Source organism: Apostichopus japonicus, chromosome 21, assembly GCF_037975245.1.
Source record: "Apostichopus japonicus isolate 1M-3 chromosome 21, ASM3797524v1, whole genome shotgun sequence".
In the NCBI taxonomy this organism is placed as follows: domain Eukaryota; kingdom Metazoa; phylum Echinodermata; class Holothuroidea; order Aspidochirotida; family Stichopodidae; genus Apostichopus; species Apostichopus japonicus.
In genome coordinates this window covers 16,456,497-16,480,476 of record NC_092581.1, presented here as the reverse complement: position 1 = coordinate 16,480,476, position 23,980 = coordinate 16,456,497, and the positions used below count along the sequence as shown (strand labels likewise).

The 23,980-nt window shown below is 36.7% G+C and overlaps 1 protein-coding gene across 3 annotated transcripts in view; it reads left to right on the top strand.

Moving 5' to 3' along the window:
- The first annotated feature begins 2,499 nt into the window (after positions 1-2,499).
- Positions 2,500-23,980, top strand: part of LOC139962498 (brefeldin A-inhibited guanine nucleotide-exchange protein 3-like) — a 49,493-nt gene continuing 28,012 nt past the window's right edge. For 2 of the 3 annotated variants that reach the window (XM_071962512.1, XM_071962513.1), the window contains exons 1-16: positions 2,500-2,640; positions 4,220-4,394; positions 4,923-5,056; positions 5,542-5,682; positions 7,333-7,401; positions 9,903-10,013; positions 13,173-13,221; positions 14,119-14,188; positions 14,922-15,056; positions 16,279-16,612; positions 17,402-17,502; positions 18,615-18,808; positions 20,358-20,513; positions 20,953-21,246; positions 22,187-22,368; positions 23,132-23,297. In XM_071962512.1, the coding sequence (XP_071818613.1) occupies positions 4,277-4,394; positions 4,923-5,056; positions 5,542-5,682; positions 7,333-7,401; positions 9,903-10,013; positions 13,173-13,221; positions 14,119-14,188; positions 14,922-15,056; positions 16,279-16,612; positions 17,402-17,502; positions 18,615-18,808; positions 20,358-20,513; positions 20,953-21,246; positions 22,187-22,368; positions 23,132-23,297 (2,254 nt within the window). In that variant the 5' untranslated portion in view covers positions 2,500-2,640; positions 4,220-4,276. The remainder of the gene's footprint in view (positions 2,641-4,219; positions 4,395-4,922; positions 5,057-5,541; positions 5,683-7,332; positions 7,402-9,902; positions 10,014-13,172; positions 13,222-14,118; positions 14,189-14,921; positions 15,057-16,278; positions 16,613-17,401; positions 17,503-18,614; positions 18,809-20,357; positions 20,514-20,952; positions 21,247-22,186; positions 22,369-23,131; positions 23,298-23,980) is intronic. The other variant, XM_071962514.1, reaches the window with a different exon arrangement.

Genomic DNA, 23,980 nt, shown 5'->3' with positions numbered 1-23,980 from the left:
AAATAAATTTATTGTAAAGGGAGCCGTGCTGAGTTTGTTCAGTGGGTTAGTTAATCTTGTTCAATACCCTGGTATTCTGCAGTTACTTTGCCTGTTACAACAATTAAGAGTTCTTTAAAGAACTCTATTACAATTAACATGAGTGTACCCTTACATCTTTTGAAAATCTGTCAATGATCGTTTTAACTAGGCTAATTCTCCTGACATGCAGATTTGTGGAAGTGCGCCTTCAGTTAGTGTTTTAATTCGACGATATTTATATATAGAACGAACGTCTTGACCAAGACGTCTTGACCAAGAATATGGGTTATTTCGATCATGATCCTTCAGCTACATGTGATTTAATTGCGATTGAAAAAGTGCCAATTTGACCTATGAACACGGCAACTGCAGTGGCTATATTTCAGTTCAACTACAAGTACGCGAATTTAGGGTCACGCGAAATTACCCCGGCCTGGCCCCTCAATCATAAAATCCTTTATTAGCCGTCTGACCCTCCCATATAAAGGTTCGATCAGCTTAACTACATGCAAGTTAATCAGTCGGGGGGGGGGGGATTTTTAATCATTAGTAATACATCAAACATAAGCGACCGAAAGAGAGAGAGAGAGAGCGGAACGTAGATTGTCAGTTGGTACTGACAATCACAAATCGGTCCCATATATAAGCAGGTAATATAACGTAGTCCAAAAAAAAATTCTGGCCCGCTTTCCAGAAGCCACAACCCACAGGGTTTAGAACACATTCAAGAGAACCGTAACAGTTCTCTATCTGAGAGCCAATTGTGTGTTCGTCCTTGTCAGAAGTAAAGTTGCTTCGAGCAGGGGCGTCGTGCGAAAATAAATTTTGGGGGGCCCGTGAGCAGGTGATGACTATAAGCGGAGCGCCACCACAGGTTGGCGCGCAGCGTACAAGAACATTTTCGTCTGGCACGGACCCCTCAGATTGCAGGAAACGGCACTTACCGTGCCTTATGGCAGTTTAAGCAACACCCCTAAAATTGATAAAAAATTCCGGCAATTTTTTATTTTGGGAAATATTCTCGAAGGAAGTGATCGCCATTTATTCCTCAGTTTACCAAATCCTCGTCTCCCAGAAGCGCCCAAAATTTAAGAAATCGAAACATTTTTGTGTTGGCTGATCCATGCCGCCCATGCCCGTGAGAAGTGGTGACTGGGTGAAGAAAAAGCTATGCCGTTTGAAAACATGGGCAGAAAAAAGCGAAAGTAGCGAAACCTAAGGTAAAACGTGCGATAATTAACGAAGTGATTATTTTCCAGGTTAATTGTGACTGTATTTGAAATGATTATTATTATTCATTTTTTTTCTCGAAACTACCTATCAGTTCATGAGGAAACTTTATCCTGGTGGACCTTTTAGCGAACTGATTGCATTACTTAAGAAGAAGTTCACATGGAGTCCCATAATCTCTGTTCAATACATTTATCTTAACTTTCCGAACTTTGTTACAGGCTTAGAAAACAATAAAAAAAATGCCAGTTTTTCATGGAAAATTGACTGACTTTGGCAAAGGTAACGGGTTGCACTTACTCTGGGAATATGTATAATATTGTTCAACGATGGCAGCGTTGACGGCACATTTGGTTCATTAGTTATCAACCAGTAATTATTTAACTGTTTCGATTGACTGAATATCAACAATTAACAACCGTTGACCAAGCATTCAACAGAAGCCCCATTTCTCGTATGCCCTACAAGAAATTCAGTTGCTGACACTGTTCTCATTCAACGTCGCTGAGTTGGGTTCCAAAATGAGTCAACGGCAGTCTGCTTGCACACTTCCGCGCGTCTTTGAGGTGTGTGGAAAATTCGCAACGACCTTGCAAAGAGCAATTGACTATTTAGTCTACTTTTCGATTTCAATTTTTGTTTTGTTTTTAAATTATGACAACATTTTATGACACCTTTGACAAAATTTGGGGGGGGGGGGCTGTGCCCCCGGCCCCAATTAATGGGCACGACGCCACTGGCTTCGAGAGAAACGGGCGAAATTATTGGTTTCGCCGCGGGACTTTGCCTTGGACTCCCATCAGGAAATTGAAATAAATGCTATAGAGAGGTGATTTAATTTTTTCTATTTCACTTTTTTTTTGCCTTTTTTATCCCAGTTCGAGATAATAAAAGTACAATCTCCAAACGGTGCAGCCCGAAGGCCTTGCTCCTGGATTCCTAAACCTTCCGTGGGCTCACTGACCAAGGACCCCACTGCACGTGGAGGCCTTTGAAATGCGATCCAGAGAAATTAAAATCCTCTTTCTGTGTCTCTCATGTATTTTTGTGCTTTAATGCGAACGCTAAGAATGAACAAGAAATATATAAAACCGCTGTCCCTGTCGGGAGTTTTACACCCACCCTCTAGACCCCCACTAGGGTTTGAAATATTTTAAAGTATTGCCTAACTAGAAAAATCATGTTTCTTTTCCATGCCAGACCTACTAAACCCAAATTTTAATTAACAACTTTACGAAAACACAAATATTGATATATGAATAATCATTACCATATACCGTTACGTTAGCAAGTCCCGGATGTACATCACAAACATCGCAAATGTCAACAGCTGTGAAGCTTGCTGTCGTGGAATTTCTTTACGCCAATTGCTTAGTACTGCATGTTAAGGTAATTTACTTTGTTTCCTTCTGAAATTGTTTTGATTCTATTACATTTTTATTTTTAATAGCCTCTCTTGTCGTGGAATTGGCATGGTTGTCAAGTAAATGGATGGAGTACAAAACTGGTCATTCTGTCTTGTTCGTGGAACTGGTTAATGCAACTTCCTAGGCAAGCGTGAATTGCTGCGGCAATATATTTGTAGTACTCAGTAGTAGCCTACTGTAGGCTAGGGCCTAAGTCTGTTCCAACATCCCCAAAGTTATAACTCGGATGAAACATCTAGGCCTAACTTTCCATAACTTCGATTTTCAATTTTTGGAAAAACATAACAAGAAGATAGCTTTAAAGCAGCCACCATTTTCAAAACGTTACCCTGGTGACCTTATGACTGAGGAAACAGTAGCAGTCATAAAGTTGCCACTACACTACTACTACTAGTACTACTAGGGTTTTGCAAATATAGTATGTATGGAGAATGATCACTGTTAGCTGCAATCATTAATTCGTCACCTCATCTTAAAGCCCCATTCTGCATGTGACCTTGACCGTCTAATCTTTTTAGGTATTGTGAAGTAAATAATCACAATTCACATGATCATGAAAAGCTTCCATTTTGCTCCAGACCTAAAAGGATTTTTTTTTATTTTCGAGGGTGATTCAAAAGGAGGCAGTGGATATGCACGGAATTTAAGTTTAAGCTAAATGTTTGGGCGGAAATTTGTAAACTGAAAGCTTTTCACATATCTGCATAAGATAAGACGATCATCATGTAGTTGGTGCATCAAGTTATAGGGACATAATTTAAAATGTAAATATTTTTGCTATCACAAAAAGGACAGTCAATATCAATACTGTATTTTATTATGATAGATTATTAAGTTGTTTAAGATATCAGTCATACTTTCAAAACAATATAGGGCTATCCAGGTTCATGGCCAGTTTTTGTCTGAAGCAATATAAAGTAATATTTAGTCAGTTGCAAAAAAATAAAGAGTGATTCAATGTACATATTTTTAAGTATGAATATTAATACAAAATGATTTGACCAATTTGAGTTACTGTATGATTGTTTTCTCTCACATGGACCTCTCTCAGTCTGGATGCTACTGTTATTTTATTTTAAAAATAACTGTGCCCCACCAATACCGCTAACAAATTGTACCAGTTAATCATGTTCTTTTCTGACATTACAATGCTATGTACTGGAGCTATTAAAATACACTTTCAATATATACAGTACTTTAATATGTTCAGACACATCTACATTGGTAGGGTTACCATACGAACCTGTTTTCCTTTTATCTTATGTGAGTCTATGTGTGGATGGATATGAACAGCTTTAGTGAGGTTACTGCATTTCTTGGACACATTTCTTGTGAGAAGAGAAACACTTGAAAAAGTCAACTCTACTGAGTGCAATTTCTACTAAACTGTCAGTGCCCTGTATGCAAGTCGTTGTCATGGAGCAATTAATGTACCTTACAACACATTGCATGGTTTTGAATTATCTCAGTCTGCACAAGCAAGGATTTTATCGAAATTTAAAATGTTCTTCTAATTTCTTCCTTGTCTACATGATAAGTAGCTACTGTACTTGAATGTATGGTTCACCTAGCAAGAAGATACTTTCCGTGACAGTGTGATGCCATCTGGGGCAGAAGAAGGAGCAGCAATGGAAGAAATATTGTCTCATATCGTTCAAGAGGCAACACACTCCAGCAAGCTGACTGCCTTGAAGGAAGCTGCGACTCAGGCCAAAGGTATGTAGTTTAATTTGTAACGGGCTGTAGGCAAAGTTAGTTTTGATTTGATTTGTTGCATGATTTGTATCCACTTCTAACTTTGTGCAGATTGCATATCTGTAATACCTTTATGTATTGAGAAGTCATCCTTTACATTTAGAAAAAAAAGTTGCAAAGTTCATCAAACTATGAAAATAGAGCTGAAAATTAAAAAAAATCTAATATATCATGTTTTTTCATTCCGTTCAGATATGTCAAACATATACTGGATGATAAATTGTCAAATAGTTGTGCTAATTTTGCTGCACTCATAAGTTAAAACAGAATAAATCAGCAATTGCAAAGATAAAAAAATTGCATAAAGGCTGGATTTCTGTAATATCATCCTTTGTCTTACATACAGTACCCATGTGAGAGGATTCTTTATGGTTTGCGATTGGGTTTGCTACGAAATGTGTACACTTAAGTTTAATTACTTTTAAAGCACGTCTTGTGTGATCTAGTTTGGTGCACCTTGTAATGTCAGTTTTTATGTTATCTCCACAGCAACCCTTCTAGGTGAGAAGGCCAGGCAATCCAAGAAAGCCAGTGAACTAAGACAAATCTGCCTCCTTCCAATAAAATTAGCATTGGAAGCAAAGAACAACAAAGTGTCTAACCTGGGAGTTACAGGATTACAGGTAAGGAGAAAGTTGTTATATAAACATGGGATGCATGTAGGTGCAATATTGGGTACCCATATGGGAATTAAGAGAGATAACCACAGGGAAAATGGTTAACTATAGGGGAAAAAGTATGTAATAGCTACAGGGTATTAGAAACATTGGACTCTTGTTGGAAAAATCTTGGAATAAGTATTGCACAGAATAGCAAGGTTGGCATACAGTAATTGTACAAAAATGAAAATGCTGTTGAAAATGCGTACAGCTGGTGTTATGAAGTTTGATGTGTGTAGTAGAGTTTGTAAAAGATATTAGTAACATAAAACATGTATACAAGTACTCGGGTAATTATTCAAGTGGTTCAAACTGAATTGAATAAGAACAATTTTTACTAGTTTTTTGTGCTCCAGCCTTGAGTGAAATCTTAAAAAAAGTGTTTCTGCTTTTATAAAACCGCACGTAACTGTCATTTGTTTTCCTTTGACCTGTCATGAATCTTCCAGAAAATACTTGCTGAAAACCGTTTCCAGTCGTTACTTGGAGATGAGAATGAGACAGAAGATGATGTGTTAGTCAACCAGGTACTGGAGGCGTTAGTTAACACACCAAACATGAATGAAGATGTGCAAGTTGAGATGATTAAGGTAGGATATCACTTGTGTTAATGTGAGGCCTGGTCGAGGTAGAGGGTAAAGGTCGGTTGGAGGGCTATGGGACGGGCAAGTAGAGCTATTTTAGATAGGATACACTTTAGCATTCATGCCTGGAGCCAGGTGGAGTGGAGGGTATTGGTTGGTTGGAAGGCTATGGGAGGGGAAAGTAGAGCTATTTTACATAGGATACACTTTAGCATTCATGCCTGGAGCCAGGTGGGGTGGAGGGTATTGGTTGGTTGGAGGGCTATGGGAGGGGAAAGTAGAGCTATTTTACATAGGATACACTTTAGCATTCATGCCTGGAGCCAGGTGGAGTGGAGGGTATTGGTTGGTTGGAGGGCTATGGGAGGGGAAAGTAGAGCTATTTTACATAGGATACACTTTAGCATTCATGCCTGGAGCCAGGTGGAGTGGAGGGTATTGGTTGGTTGGAGGGCTATGGGAGGGGAAAGTAGAGCTATTTTACATAGGATACACTTTAGCATTCATGCCTGGAGCCAGGTGGAGTGGAGGGTATTGGTTGGTTGGAGGGCTATGGGAGGGGAAAGTAGAGCTATTTTACATAGGATACACTTTAGCATTCATGCCTGGAGCCAGGTGGAGTGGAGGGTATTGGTTGGTTGGAGGGCTATGGGAGGGGAAAGTAGAGCTATTTTACATAGGATACACTTTAGCATTTATGCCTGGAGCCAGGTGGGGTGGAGGGTATTGGTTGGTTGGAGGGCTATGGGAGGGGAAAGTAGAGCTATTTTACATAGGATACACTTTAGCATTCATGCCTGGAGCCAGGTGGGGTGGAGGGTATTGGTTGGTTGGAGGGCTATGGGAGGGGCAAGTAGAGCTAATTAAGATAGGATAGAATTTAACATTCATGCCTGGAGCCAGGTAGGGTGGAGGGTATAGGTCGGTTGGAGGGCTATTGGAGAGGCAAGTAGAGCTAATTAAGATAGGATAGAATTTAGCATTCATGCCTGGAGCCGTGGTAGGGTGGAGGGTATTTGTTCGCTGGGGAGCAGTGGGAGGGCAAGTTTAAATATTAAAGGTTGGATACCACGCAGCATATATGAATGGAAGGTCTGGGTGGGGTAGAGTTAAACTGGTTAGCTGGAGGCTAGGCTTCTAGGAGATAGGATAGATATGGAAGGTCTGGGTGGGGTAGAGTTAACTGGTTAGCTGGAAGGCTAAGCTTCTAGGAGATAGGATAGATATGGAAGGTCTGGGTGGGGTAGAGTTAGCTGGAAGGCTAAGCTCTATGAGATAAGATAGATATGGAAGGTCTAGGTGGGGTAGAGTTAATTGGTTAACTGGAAGGCTAAGCTTCTAGGAGATAGGATAGATATGGAAGGTCTGTGTGGGGTAGAGTTAACTGGTTAGCTGGAAAGCTAAGCTTCTAGGAGATATGCAAGACAGAAATTGAGGGTGGGAGTTCAGGCTTGTGTCAAATTCACATCTCATATAAAGGTAGCTCAAATAAGATAACCTGAAAAAGTAAAAGGAAAAGGTTCATGAAGAAGGAAGGTTATCTCCTCATCTTGAAGCACATGATTCTTATGTTAAGAAATGATTGGTGAGAGCACCATATCCTTGATTGGAGGAAGGAAGTTCCAAGTAAATTTCGTTTTTTTCTATTTTATTTAGCTACTTCTGGTCATGACTTGCTCAGCTGGTTGCAAGATGGATGTGAAGTCACTGCTCAGGATTTTAGAGGTTAGCACTCTCTTTCACCTTATTACTTAGATACAATTTTAGTAGAAGGTACTTACATAAAAGATTGATCGTTTATCTCCCCCTAAGGTCTCAAATGAACTCAAAATTGGCCATTTTCTCTATGATTAAACTGATGACTTTTGCTTTAGCTAAGCTGTGAGAATATTTTACAGTGTATAAACAATATTATGTAGAGCTCTTATTCATTAATAACACTAACATTAAAGGGATGGTTGCTAGGTGGCAGAGCTGTGTCTATATTTCACGTAGGAAGACTGGTCTTTCTGCATATTGGAACATTTTGGAATAAAAATTCTATACTTTAACATCCTTACCAGTGAATGAAATGGTTGATTACCTACACTTGAGTGCTACAAATACAAGCTGGAAATAATCTCTGATTTTTTTCTGGTTCTCTCTTAATTCTTGGACAAGTTTAACTCACTTGCTCTACATTAGTCAGATAGTTATTTGAAATTATATGGCAAGGAATCACAAAACCAGCTGGCTTTCTGGTTTTGTGATAGTATTATGATCCATTGATGATGTCAGACAGACTATCGCATTGATTGCAAAACGAACTTTTAAATTGCAGTGAAAAACGGAAATTTTGAGAACCAAAATTCAAGAAAATGTAAAATAATTTGTTGGTTTATCTCTTCTGAGTAAAGCAGGCAAAATAGAGGAAGATGAAACTTTCTTTATGATCATCTTACAATCTGCAATTCTTTCTGAGATATTTAAGGAAGATAATTGGGTCTTGGGTCTGTGAAGCAATCATAATACACTGCATAACACAGACTGTTGTCACAGCCATGAGCAAATAAAATAAAGATTCTCTGAAAATTGTCAAAGAAATGTTTGCATTTAGAGTAATCGTCTGTTCGTGTTTACCAGCAGAATTAATTAAATCAATTTTATAACTTTATTAATATGCCAAACGTAACTAATCACTGCAGCTATGCCCAAGGCAATAGTTATTAATTTATACAGACTTACTAGCAGTAGCTAGCAGTATTATTCTGGATTGGAACAGTTTCTGTCATATAGTATTTCTACGTGAGTTGTAGCGCAGTCGTACCATCCCAACACACTGGCTACTGACACATCAAAACTAACAGGGATTATTTGTTTCACGTGAAATTAGTCCTTTGAGGGTACAAAGGCTGCACAATTTAAGTTAATAATGGCCACTCAGCTTGCTGAAAGCTTAAAGATTCTGTGCTCTATCAATCTATTTCTTCCTGGCCGCTAGTTAGGATCCATAACTGGTAATAAGATTTGAATAACATTGCATGCCTTAACTGGGATATCCTAAGTGAAGTTGTTTGGAAAAGTGAAATTTTGACTTAACATGACCATCCAGAAATTAAACCCACAGATAGTTTTAATGATAGCAGGTATTCTGACACTTACCAGTTTTTACCAGGCTTTTTTACCAATGAGTTGGAAAAGAATTTTTTTCCACCAATATATTTACCCGGAATTAAACCCAAATCTTTCTCAATGCATGTGCATCATTAAACTAGTCGGAAGGTACTCTACTTTCAGGCAACTTATGATTACGCCTAGCATGTCTGGTCTTTTTCACTACTGCCACTGGTGACAAGGGAACTGAGGAAAATGCCTACGTTTTATAGTTTCTTAATGGTTTGTACTATTGTTTGAAAGTCCCTGGAGCCATCCAATTATAACATTTATAGAAGGAATATAAAATTCAATTATGTAGTATATTGAGTTGAATTATAGCCATTAAATACACTGGTGTTAATATGTGCATTGCAAGGCATCAAAATCAGGTAACCAGTTTTCTTCTTTATAAAGCAAGCACCGCTAGAAAGAAACTTATGATATATTCCTCTTTGTCGAGTCTGTTATCATATGTACTTCATTATGGTTTACTGTAGTATGCATAAATGTTGGGTGACACCTTTGTCAGACCAAAGAAAGAGGAAAATTATTTTTGGCGAAAAAACCTTGGGTTTGTCTAAACGTTGGTCAGATATGAGGTAGGTTATATCTACCTCATCGACAATATGACAGGACAAGATCTGATTGGCTGTTCAGGCAATATAATTTGCATTTGAAAAGACTACCCCTCCCTCCCTCCCTCCCTCCCTCCCTTTCCAGAGAGAAAGTACAGGAGAACTTTGTCACTCTACTCTTAGGTAAAGCATTGTAGATAAGTTTATGTAAAAATACTGTCCAAATATTTGACCAGCCCCTCTCCCAAATCATCTGTCACCAAAATGTTTGCCTTTAATACTGTTTCCTCTCGACTGGTGGATGTCCAATACCTTCTATATGCATCAAGATACAATCTTTATTCATTGCATGCAACACATATTAAACTGTACAAAACGGTTCTCTTGAGAAATACTGTCACAGGATTGGCTGTTGCATGTGGGTTTCTCATGAATATTCAAAGGAATCTTAATTAGTTTACAGGATTACCAGCACAGTAGTAACATTTTTCCATTATTAATTTATTACCCCACCAGTTTTGTCTCTCAGTGTTTGCCAAGAGCAAAGCAGAGCTTCATAAGGCTTGTCAGGTCACAGTCTTACAAATTGTGACTGACATTGCTCTTATGAGCCACCGTACAGCTCAGGTAAATTATGATTGGCCCTTAGATATTCTGCATGTAGTCATCCAACGTCTACCTCAATATCGTCCACTCGCTTTCATTTCAATTTATCTTCTGCTTTCACTTGCTATGCCATTCAAAGATGAAGCTTTTGGAACATAATCAGTAAAGAAATTGAGCTTAAATTCAAAAGTGAGAATCTTAACTTTATAGCTGAAACTGTTACTATTTTGCCTAAGGCCAATTTGCTGAAATAAAAGTTGTACCTGTTACCTCATAAAATTCTCTAAAATGGGTGCTGTTGATTGAAGGGATTCACGTGTGCTAATCTTTTTCAAAAGAGACCTAATTCAACATGATTGCATCTTTGTATCCAATGTCAAGCAATTGTGTAAGTAGGGCAGGCTGTTGATTTGACTTTTCAAGTTGTATCTGTTCATTTTACGCCTTTGAAACTAATTTGTCTGTTTTATACTTTAATATGATCCAGTGGGTCTGTTGTGCGTGATATAAACTATACTAGCATAGACCACACTGTGTTCTATGTTTACACAGTATGGCTCTAACTTCCAATAATATCGATGGAGTTTGCATGCATACAGTATGCTGTGCTAAGTCCAATTAACTATGTACAAATACTTCAAAACTCAATGCAATGATACTTGGTTACAGTATAAATGCTCTCAAAACATACAAGTGCCACAAAATACAGCTGGCATCTATTTATAATTTGGAAACAGATTCCCAGAGGAATGAGTAATTCAATAATTTGATGCTGTTGTTACTACAAGCTGGTAGTGTTCATTTCATATTTCTTTGTCTTCTTGCTGTCTTTTTGTTGCCTTCTTTCTCATTTTTCCTCTCACATTCCCGATAATAAATTTGCATCTTGTTAGTGGCATGTGGTAAACCTGTGTTAGTATGGATATCATTCTTCTCACATAATCTCAAATTGTATGCATGACTTGCTATATATTATCATGTCCCATCACAGTTTAAATGATGCACCATTTCAACTCTGGTTATGTAATCTGTAGCCCAATTCCAAATTTCCCATGTCTGATTTAAGAATGAAATTGGCCAATTCGGACTAAAATTATGTATTTGTAGTCTTCATGTGCTCAATATCTAACAATTACCAGTATTAGTAGAACATTTTTTTGGCTTTAAGACTTAAAAGTCAAGGATGAATTCCATTATTAGCTGACAAGATCCAACACTGGATCCTTGATTATATCTTCCTTTTTGAGGCATTTATTAAAATAATCACTGCTTAGTTAAAAATGACACACAGAGGTTTGATTTAACACTGAACAAAGAGAGAAAGATAAAATGTTTGTCTAAGTTTGCATTGAGAAGACTCTCAAGATTAATTGGCTGCTTCGTTTGCTCTGCTGTTTAAATCTTCTTTTGTTGCTACCTCTCTTGATGTGAATTTTTAAACTCTAAACATACATTTTTGAACCTAATTCATGTAATCTTTTTCTTTTCACTTTCCTTTTGTTTAGTCCAAGTTTCATTCTCTCTTTTTCAGCCTTATGGAATAGTTGTTTGAAAAATTAAAAGTTGCATTTCTTTCATTTGTTAATATCATAATTATGTCCTTTGAGAAGAAATACTGTACCGAGGCATTACTGTTGGCTCAACTATAACTGTTGCCAAATTGGGTAAATCATCTTGACTAAAATATTGCCATTGATATTCAACATTGGTATTGTTCTAATATTGATGTAACATTGAATTATGTATTATTAGTGGCAGATGGCAACCGCTCGTCAAACAAACATCTGGATTTGACACAATAGCACACTATTCTCAAGGAATAATTTATTGTCTAAAATTTGCATAGCAAATCTCATCTCTTTATTTTGTTAGTAAAAAAAAAAAAAATACAACAACTGAAAAACAGTATGGGTTCTTGCATGTACAAAACCTGCTATTTACATTGTTACATATTTTTTTAAGCAATTTGGGCTGAAAGCTTATTTGCATAGCATGTTTTGTATGCAATGTTGGATAAGTTTATTCCCTGGTTAGTGTACAAACATGGTTCCCCTCTCCCTCCCCCCACCCCCCAGTCTCTCCTTCCTTAAAGTGACCATATTTTTGCAGAAATTCAGGGGACATGATTTTGATGTTGACCCCTTGTTGACATCAAGGGGTAGTATGAATACTATCTGTTTTAAGGGATGGCGTGATTTGAGATCTAAAATGTTCAATAATGATGCTACTGTATGTTTCATGATCAAAGGTCAAATGCTCACATTTCAGAAATACATCATCTAGAAACATGGATTTCATTTTAAATTTATAATATTCTGGGCCTTTTCACAAATTTGGGAATGATTATGGGAAGTACATGTATTCCTGGGACAATTCTGGGGTATAATTGAGGGCGGGGGGGGCTGCTGTCCCCGGAAATTGGGAATGTCTGGTCACCTTATCCTTCCTTCTTGCATTTCTCTGTGTGAATTCCTTATTTAGTTCATTGTTGGCCAGTCCCTTTATATCAACTTCATTTTAAAACTTTTGTTTAGAGTTGAGTGTTTATAATTTCAGTTCATTTATCTTGTTGACCTTTTCCATTTGTCATGTATCTTCATACTCAAGCAAAATCTATCACGTATCATAAAGCCTACAGTAGCTAGTTGACCGATGCAATCAAAACTTGTGCTTTGTCACTAAAGTTTGTTTACCATACACCACTTCCCACCATATTCACTCAAGTAGTACAGTGTTAAACAATATTATATACACATTAATATACAGTACTTCATTTGATACAGAGAAAAAGGTGTTTTGACACAAAAATTTACCTTGTTTTGTTGATGAAAGCCTGACTAGCCTAAATTCCTTTTCTTCTCACATATCGGTGTAAAATATTACACCAAAATTTTTATCATTTCACCATGTGAGAAGATTCAGGAAATAATCTTGTTCTGTTTCAGTCAGGAATGAAAAAGAAAAAAAAGTAGCCAAAAAATAATTAGAAAGGTAACATTTCTTGAATCTTTCATATTTTTTGCAAAATTTTGTTGATTAGAATCTGGAAAATATTCCTTTCATGAAAGCAAATGTAAACTGTTAGCACTCCTTTTAATACTTTAGTGTTTCATCTGAAATAACATTTTTGAAGTAGTGGTGGATAAATAATTTTTAAAGAATCCTTTTTTGTTTCATCAGCCAAAACAAATGATTGAATCATCACCAACAAAGGAGAACCCAAGCAAAGGTAAGAAATGGTTTAATTGAACCAATTGATGCATTGCCATCAATGGTATTCAGTAGATGATGTTGAAGAAAGCAACTCCTACTCATTACCCAATGTAATTTTATTCCTTAGTTTTATTCAAAGTTGAACGATTTTTACCAATTTCCTCAACCTCTATCCGCATAAAATATTACGGATAGATCTCAACGACTGACGGCAACAGTCAGTTTAGCATTATGAGTAGAGCATTTAACTCCAGGTTAAGATATGAAAAATTTATTAACCATATTTAGCCACACATTTACAGCATCCTGCTGTCAGTTAAGAAGATCAAGTTTGGATATTTTCACTAATAGACAAAATCTGATAGACTGAAATTAATTCTGTACATATCTCTGACAATCTTCCTGCACTGATTACTATGCTTGCAATTTTATCACTGATATTTGGTTAATGTCTGGTCGGTATCATTAAATATTTTCTGCTGGTAGCAAGCCAAATGCTATTATTATGACTATTATGATGTAGCTAGATTCATATCAGTAGAGGCAACTGACATTTACATATGATACCAACAACGTTGAACAACTCTGTGAAATAGATATATGCAAAAAACAAAATATTTGACTTTTAATGGCTGGTTCTAAGATTAATAAGCTTTTAAGTAAAATCGACTTATTGGTACCGTAATGTCCATAGCAATTCCTGATTAGGGGTGGTATTTCAAACCCTTATAACTTGGATGGTTATTGCACTGTAGATCTTCCATATACACAGTATAATTATTCTTTTGTTTATGTTATTGCAACAATGGTAAGGAGTGTCTTTGGCCTTAATTACATCTTGAAATTTAGAAAACTTCATATAAGGGGAACGTTCGCTGTTTCTTTACTTCAGAAAAAATATTTTTCTTCATAGGAGAAACAAACATGGCTGATATCATTGAAGTGGTCTCTTTCTTGTGTACGAAGGTCTCAGAAACTCACAAGTGAGTACTTATCATCCAAGCTAACAAATTTTAGCAGATGATCAGATATGATTATGGTAACACATGTCATAATGTCAGAAATCAATCAAATTTAAACCAATGTGGTTCGTTATGTACCAACAATGTTTTTGATTAATTTACAGTACTATGCCAGTCCCATACAGTAAAAGACAATTAATTAATTATATTGTATTGTCTTTGTAAACAGAACAACTTTTCTGGTATAACACTGTTACTTGAGGATTTATGATGGGCAGAGAACCTAGTATGTTTTAACACATATAGTGGTTTATAGTGACACTGGACATATGGCATGTATTCATATATTAAGTCTTCTAACCAATGAATCTCAGGTACCTCATTCTGTGTTTATTGTTCAGACATGTTCAATGGCAAGAACAAGTGTAGGCTATGTACGTTACAGTTTAAGGTTGGAAGTTGTGTGATATAAACAAACATTTCCATTTGCTTATTCTTTAAGAAGGTTAATTAATTCCTGTGCAAAAGAAGTACATCATCATTATATAGGTGATTGTAGGGAAACCTATCAAAGCTAAAACATGATTTTGGGCATTATCATACGCATTGATTTGTGCATCCTTATACTGTAGTGGAATGCATAATATTGTCTTTAATGTTTGAACATTGTGTTCTTAACAAGAGAAATTAGTTTACAATAATTCAACATGTGTGACATACAAGTTATTATATTCTTTTTCTCTTTCTTTTGAAGATCATCCCAGGTAGCCACAAAACCTGCCCTTCAAGAAAACCAATTACTTACACTACAACTGGAGGCAATTCATACCACGTTATCGAATGTACTTCAAAAGGATGGTGAAAACCAGGATTTCCAGAAGTGCATTTGGTGAGTAGCATTTCCCCTCCTCCGCTTCAATAGCCTTTGTTTAGTAGTTATCATAATAATAATAATAATAATCTACATTCCATGAAGTGCATTCCGCACACACACACGCACACACACATGTTTGTATTACATTCAGACCGAGGACCTCATTGTATTTTCCATTGTTCAAATCCACGTACCCTAACCTTAACAATACCCCATGACAATAGAATTCTTCCGAGGACGTGGTGATTCTTTAGAAATCACAACCGAGGACCTGGAATTCTTTTGTTCAAGTCCTCGGTCAGAATACAAAACAAACGCACATGTGCACACACAGAAGCCCACAAAGAACGACAAGAAGACATTTTGTAAACTTCACATTCTGCAAAAGCAGTGAGTGAAGTTGAGTTATTCCATTTACTCTAAAGACACTTCCCTTATCTTTGACTGGTCATGTCTGGTTTCAAAATGATCAAGGCAAACTGGAAAAGTTTCATTAAAACTTTGCTAAACTTCATTTGCTGTTGAGTTGTCATTAATAATATTGCAGCCATGGTGTGACAAATCTGTAAATATGCTAGTAAATCCCTGAAAAGAAATATTGGGTACTAAACAATAATGTGGTAAAGAGATTTATCAAGGCAGCCCATAATGGGAAATCCCTTCTGAAGGCTGTATGGTCTAATACTGTGAACCACCAACCAAAACTATATGGTAAGCTGCTTCAGGCTGTAAAATACAGTCTGTCTGTGGAGAAGATCGCATATACACATTTACCTACATAGTAGATAAAAACATTTTCTTAATAATTTTGGTCTCTCTTTAAATTTAAATGTTTCCGCAGCATCTGTGCCATAAATTTATGTATATATATTTAATGAATATGTTATTTACGACTTGGCTTGCCTATAAAGAGTGGTTATTCTGTGTAAGATTGTCAGATTCAAAAGCACCAGGGTGCACTATGTACAATCATAACACTTGGGTAATACACCCTTAATGACAGTTATTCAAAGCCAATTTATACGCAATAACACACCAGTAGAATCACTGTGGTCGAGTGGTACGGACTTCGATTCGTGACACAAAGATCCAGGGTTCGATTCCTACCTTCGCCTGATGAGTCTCAAATAAGGACGAAACCTGCCGTGAAGTGGAATGTTTCTGGTGTGTTATTCTTTACTTATTTGCTATATACATTTATATATATAAACTGTACTTCCTCAAATTTATTCTTTAGGCAAGAATTGTGTCCAACGCTCATTGGTATCCTTGGGATACCAAAAGATGAGAAAGCCGTCATTGCATATTGCTCAACAGCAACGCCAAGCCAAAACAGCGATTCAGAAAATGTCAGAGGAGTTTTGGAACACGGCCGTGGCTCAAGTAGTCTATCACAGGGTCCAGTTAAATTTAAATCGGCCAGACAAGTGATATTTGCAATCGCTTCAGAGCTGTTGAGGTGTTTCGGTAGAGTCGAATCCATGCGGACGGTATTAGCATCTTTGTATCACCGCATCTTACTGTTTCCTCCTCCGAGCCAAAGAAATGAAGCCCTTAAAATGGTGGCAGAGGTAAGGCTTAGAAGTTAGGATGATGCGATATCATTTAATCTGGGTTGGTGTGATTTTATCTTCATTTATCAGATTAACATCATTAAGTGTGTAATTTTATTAATATCCAACTAACATAGAATGTGATGAGAGTGTAAAACTGAATTGTGAAATTGTTAGCAAATTTTGGAAGAGTTAATGATTAATTGGCCAGAAGAACGGGATTTAAATTTCAAACACCAACTTAAGTCATCGCCCTTCCCTGTGAGGTACCCTACCATCCACCATGTTAGAGCTGACCTCCCCCCCCCCCCAGGGTTATAAGCAGTGACTTGTGCAACCGGGTTAAGTTGAATCTATGGAGCTGTGCATACCTTGTGATGGTGGACCTTTTTGATTAGTATGGACTGCCCAAGGTTGCTTAGTCTATATGATTTGTTTCCTGAGCTGAGTATTTTGAAAACCATCCTGGCCATGAAATTGTTTCTTTTCAGGTTCTAACAGAGAAAAATGTTGTTAAAAAGTTTAACCAACTGTGTAGATAAATGTTTAATAGTTAAAATGCATGGAATTTCAATTAGATCAGAATCTTGTTTGAAGGCACACTCTTAATATTTACTCATACAGAAGGACATACATGTTTAAGAGGTAGTAAATTTGATGTAAGTGATTGCAAATACTATTTTTGCCAAAGAGGTTCTTGCACTTTCAATATTTTACAAGATTTTATGAAATACAAGTTACTGATACACAAATGGATATATTTATGGTTTTCCATCAACTTCATATTTGTTAACTATTTCTTTGAAGGTCATTTCAACCCCTGAGAAGCTGTTGGATATTGCCATGCCACCTTCAATAGAAGATAATCCACGAAAAGACAGGGCCGCTCACTTGGATTTACTTAAACTGTAAGTTTGCTTCTGAAAAAAAATTATATTCTAGCATTTTATAAGGAAATTGTGATGAATATAAGGTAATCATACAGTGGCTATGTAAATGCTCATGCACTAAATATGATCTTAGAGCTTGCTGTAATAATCATGTGTTAATACATGTGATGGTGAAGGGAAACCAGGCAATTGCCATATGTGAACACAAAGAGCGGAGGATATCCACCCCCCACCCCCCCCTCCCACACACCCCTGTATTGATTAAAATGCTCTGATGACTACATTGCTTTAGAGCCTTAACAAGTCTGGTGTCTGTTAATCCAAGGAGGTTATCCACTGACCAGTGACTGTGTTCTCCAGTTTAAGCTTTGAGTCTGGAATTACATATCATATCAAACATATCAATACATATCATTACATATCACATCATATCATTACATATCATAACATAACATAACATATCACACATATCGTTCATATCATTACATATCATTCATATCATTACATATCATATATATCATTACATATCATTAATATCATATCATATATATCATTACATATCATGTAATATTATTACATATAATTACATATCATTACATATCATAGCATTATATCATTACATATCATATCACATCTAACATATCATTACATATCATATATATTATTACATATCATATATATTATTACATATCATTATATATCATATAATATATATCATTACATATATAATCTATATCATTACATATCATATTATTACATAAAATTACATATCATGTCATAGCATTACATATCATATGATACATATCATATGACACATATTATTGCCTATCATTACATATTATATCATAACATATCAGTACATACTGTATCAGGGTCTGGAATTACATATCATCATCTGAACACTTTTGTAGGTAATCACCCATTATCATGATATTTCTATATGTTGTTTGTCCATGGAGCGAGCAATGGTTCATCAGTCCTGCTGTATTAAGGGTATTGACACGTACAATTCTAGAGTATCATATGGCACTCCATAGGCTACAATCCTGGTAAGCTTGACATTGATCAGATTACATCGTTTGAGATACTACACTTTACTACAGTCAATATTTTCCCCTTCCTCTTTTCAGTTTGATTGACGGTATCACAGAGGCTGCCGAGAGCAAGATCAGTCATGTTTCTAACACCAGCGTAAAGTGTATTTACTCACTTCTCACTTCACTTGAGCAACTCCACCAAGGTCAGGGGATTAGACCACAGCAGGCTGATATTATCCTGAAATACTTTCAGAGTCAAGAGAAAGAAGACTCACATACACTGGATGGTAATGTTGGATTCGCTTCTTAAGTAAAGAATATTGTCCCACATAATTTGACCAAATAGGTCCTGACTGTGCTTTTTGTGTTTAAATAATCACAATCCACTGTTTTAGACTTTGGTGGTGATAATGGTTATGGTTTTATCATTCACTGAACCATACACTGAATGATTTAGTATCCCATAGAATTCATGAGAGCTGTATGATTGTATGAAGACCTTAGCATATAGTAAAGAGTTGCTCATTTCAACTGCATTAATAATGATGTCGATATAATGCTTCCCCTTTAATAATGGTTATCTGAAATCGTACATTTTAAGGTATTGATGTGGACCGTTGATTATCTACTCCAGGCATTGGTAACATAATACCTCTGTGAGAGAGAGAGAGAGAGACACCATCTGAATTATTGGAATGATTAAAGGATCTAACCCTTCTAATTTAAGGTAGCATACGCCCATTAAAGGCCCCATTGACTTACACACTAAATCACAAAAGAAATGTGGTCTCTATTAAAGTCTAGATAGAAGTTTTCACTAGCTAAACCCAACCCATCACCGGATAGCTGACAAGTTGGCCTTTCATGGCACCAACAATTTTCTGTATCATGACCCTGTAGATTTTTTTGCTATCCGAGCCGGAAGTTTTCGTCACTTGTAAACAAACCTCTTCACGCAGTAGTAAACAATTTCCTACGCTGCTCCTGGGAGGCCTAAAGGGTTTTAGAATTGCCTCAATTGACCCAATGTTTTGGCCACATGTACTTCAATTCATGCTCTTCAACATGCAATCCACAAAATGATTCCACACTATGATTGATAACAGGTCAAAAAAGATGTTCTCTCCTAAGGCTTTTGGCACTTTTCCTGAAGATGGATATAGACTCTAATTGGAGTATGCCACCTTATGAACTTGGCTTAAAGAAAGGGTCTTTGTCACCTTGACATTTTCCTTTAATGAAAAATATTTCAATTACAATTTTTCCAGCTGACTTTGTCACAATTTATGTAATAAGTATCGTGGTTACAGGTAACTTTACTTGTCATGTTATATGTTGTTACACTGATATATAATGCAGTTGCCAGGTGTGAAAGTTATAGTCCTCAATGGAAAAATGGTCTAAAATCTATTCAGTGAAGAAGGGGAAAAGAGCATTAATGTTACACACATTTACTTTAATTATAAAGTAAATTTTTGTATGCATGCATGCTGTTAGGGAAATTTGTTTGTGGCTTTGATTGGTTTGACGCAAGAGCTTTGCAAGTATAAATTTTGTCTTTTTCGGGCAGATCTGACCAAGCCATGGATGGAATCACATACTTGAAGGACAAACCTTAACCACAGAGCAATATTGAGAGATTGCCATTATTGATGTCCTTTATGAGAACATTTAACAATAAAGTATACCATCCCTACATGATGACATTGTTATGAAAATAAAAATGATTTACTAGTCTTTGTTAATATGCTGGTCACCAAAGGGGTTGATTTGATATGTTGGGATTTAAACCATATTTTTTATTTACATCTACTGTGTTATTACTCATTTTATCAGGCATGAACGCTTCATCTGAATCTGAACATGAATCAAACAGCAAAGGCCATGACGGGAGGACCGAGAAACAAGAAAAAGACGAAGATGACTTAGGAGAGAGAGAAGAGGCTGAAGGAGCAACAAAGGATGAGATGACCAACGTCTGCAATCCTGGTGGTAAGTATTGGGAAATACTACCTTTAGCTGGCTACCAAACTCACATTGTCTATTTAATAAAGATTACTTATGTGAAAGCATTCTGTATAACTTGAATGTTTCAGGTTAGTAGTGGTAGGTGTTTCAGGTTAGTAGTGGTAGGTCAGGGAAGGGATGGGGGAGGAGGGGGGCTGTACTAAAGTGGTAAAACTCAATTTTTTACAGCTGTGTTTGAGCAAAATTAGTTTTATGGATTATGTAACTGGTCAGTTATGAATAGTGAATCCTGACTTGCCTAGTGACTTATTCACAGCACTTTGAAAGTTAATAAAAAAAAACTTCAGCATAATGTAACTATAGTTTTGTATTCCTTAAAGCACCTGTCTTGTGGCACATCTGCCTTCAAATTCCATTTCATTACTGCACTACTGATGTGCCGTCCTCCCTGGTTTGTTTTTAGTCAACAACATTTCAGAGAAGAGTAAGGCTCCAGTCCAAGGTTTGGAGATGAACCACCAGCGGAATGAGATGAAACCATCCTCCCTAGGAGGAGGAGGAGGAGTTGGTGAATTGGTATTAGATGGGCTGAGCAGTAGATCTGATGAAATAGCAAAGATGCAGGCAGAAGGAGAGAAACAAGGAGCCCGAGATTATGCGGACGGATTGGTGGCGCTACTCCCCAGGATCCTGGGTATGATGGATGTAACAGAAGTAGATGAGGCCTTACAACAGTTTGCTTCCAAGTTTGTGGCAGGTATAAGAAAAGTGTTGGTGTGAAGATCTTCAATCATGTAAAGTGCTACATAAAAATATATTGTTATTGTTATTTTCGTTGTTCAATATCTTCCTTTTAGAATAACAGTAAACTGCACTTTGGTTGCATATTTTTAGTTTGTTTACACCAGTTGCATAACGGGGGGGGGGGGGGGGGGGGGGAGCAGGGGATGGGATCCCCAAGTCAATATCTTGGCCCTCCCAAATGACATTGGTGGGCAAAACAATGTTGGACAAAAATAATAACATACATTTAAAGGCTCAGGTACACCAGTTTGAGGTTGACTTAAATCTGTAATTGACAGGAATTCTCAAATTAATACCAGCCAATTGCGTCTCATATTAAATATAATCTTATTATGTTGCTTTCTGTCAAAGTAATGAGGACTCCCATGTCCCTCCCATAGCGCCCAAACGCTACCGAATGAGATAACTTGCTACAATGCTTGTTATATCATTTGCCAGTTGTTCTTCTACAACAATTTCATGATATCACAATGAGATCACAATTATGTCAATGTCACATCACTGTGATATTATTGTAATATCAAGGTGATGTCATTGTGACTTTGCAATAAATATGTGATACCATATGATATAGTGATATCACCATGAGATCACCATTATATCATTGTGATATCAATGCGTTATCAATGTGATATCACAGTGAGAACACAATTATGTCAATGTGACACCATTGTGATATCAAAGTGATACCAGTGCAATATCATTGTGATATTATTTTGATGTGACTGTGATATCAATGTGATATCATTCAGGCAGTCGTGTCCCTTCGCAATCACTGACACTTTGGAAGAAATTTTGTCACCTTACTAAATAGTTGATACCTAAGTATAGTCATTCATTAAAATACTTTTAAAATATCTCAACCTGTAGGCTTTTGCTTCTATCCAACATAGGTTATACTATGAAGAAACCGATTTCGGACCACTCTGAATCTCAGACGAGTCAAAAACTGAATTTGACACCTGTTATCAATGCTGATGGCATATATGTCTCTACCTGCTATGGTTTGCTGCTGAACATGAAGCTGTTAATGTGTGACCACTACAACAACCCAGGAAACTTACCCTTGACACAGGTATGTAGCAGTGCTTTACATTGTTGTGGCACAGTAACCATAGGTGTAGGAGGTGGGAAGGCTGGAGGGGGGTTTTTCTTCACACTATTAATTACATTTAGCTACATCATTACAATTTATTTTCTTTCAGTAGGTGCCTGAAAAATTCTCAGCATATTGCCCAAATGTTCACAAAAGTATTTGGTTGGGGGGGGGCTGCTGCAGGACTGTAATTGTAATTTACCTCTTACACAGGTATGGACCAGTAACTGCACTCTCTCTATGATAAGGCCATTAACTCTTAGCCAGGTTACTATTGAGTATTCTATGATCACTAGAAGCAGTTCTGATATCTGCCCTTATAGTGGGTATGACTGTTACATGTATTACTAGCCTAGTATATCACCCAGTAATCTACCTCTTATACAGGTATGGTGAAGTAACTGTACTCTCTCTATGATGAGCCATTAACTTACCTCTTAGCCAGGTTACTATTGAGCATTCTATGATCCGAAGCTAGAAGCAGCTCTGATATCTGCCCTTGTAGTAGGTATGACTATTACATGTATTACTAGCCTAGTATATCTACCCAGTAATCTACCTCTTAGACAAGTATGGCGCAGTAATATTCTGATCACAATTTTCAACGCAAATTTTTCTATCATTTAATACATTTTGGCTTCTTTGCTTCATTGAACCACAAGCATGTAAAGTTTAAAGAATAGTTCTTTGTAAAAGAAAAAATTAAGTTCTCACTGATGAGGTATAACCTTAATATCAACAGAAACAATTCGTTGATGGTGTTCATAGTAGTGGTGTGCTGGTATACCTGTCTGCCACCTGGCTGGGTGAACTCTATCGTATTCTCATCACAAGGGATTTACTGGGAGAGGCAGGATACCATCTTAATCAGGAAATCTCTGGAGGAGGACTCAGGACATTCCTTAAAGGTATCCCTTGTTATCTTTGTTTTCATTGTCAATGTCAAGACATTTGGACAATCCAATTGAACTGTTTGTGAAAGTATTGATATTCAAATATGCAAAGAATAATGGGAACAATCTAAACATCACATTATTTATTAATTTGTTTCAACAACTGAGAAATACTTAATTTAACATATGTCAGAAGGTCAATGTGTATTGAAAATATTGCAATACCTGAATGGATGGGTTATTCAATTGATATACATTTGGAGTTAATTTCAAAATCTTCCTCTTGTGAAGGAGTGGTATCAGTTACTGACAAGCTTCCATGATTTCCAAGAGTTATGAGGACAAAGTAACAGTATTTCAAATTGGGTTATCTGTTACACACTCCAATAACTTGGAATGGTTAAATTCTTCCATGGTGTGTGAACTATGAACCATAATATGGTACAAATCACTTTGTACAAAAAAAAAAAGTCAATTGAGCTACCGACTTGGAAGTCGATGGCCTTTATATACCTGTGAAGCAGAGAACAAACTGTAGAAACCTCACAAGAATGAAACCTTAAGAAGGAACGTCCAGGTATCGGTTTACTAAAGGATGCAACTAATAACATCAAAACCATAATGCATTCTTGCATTTCTTTCTAGTGTTGAAGGCCTAGACTAGGGTGTTGAAATCATTTTGTTTGAAAGATTGAAAA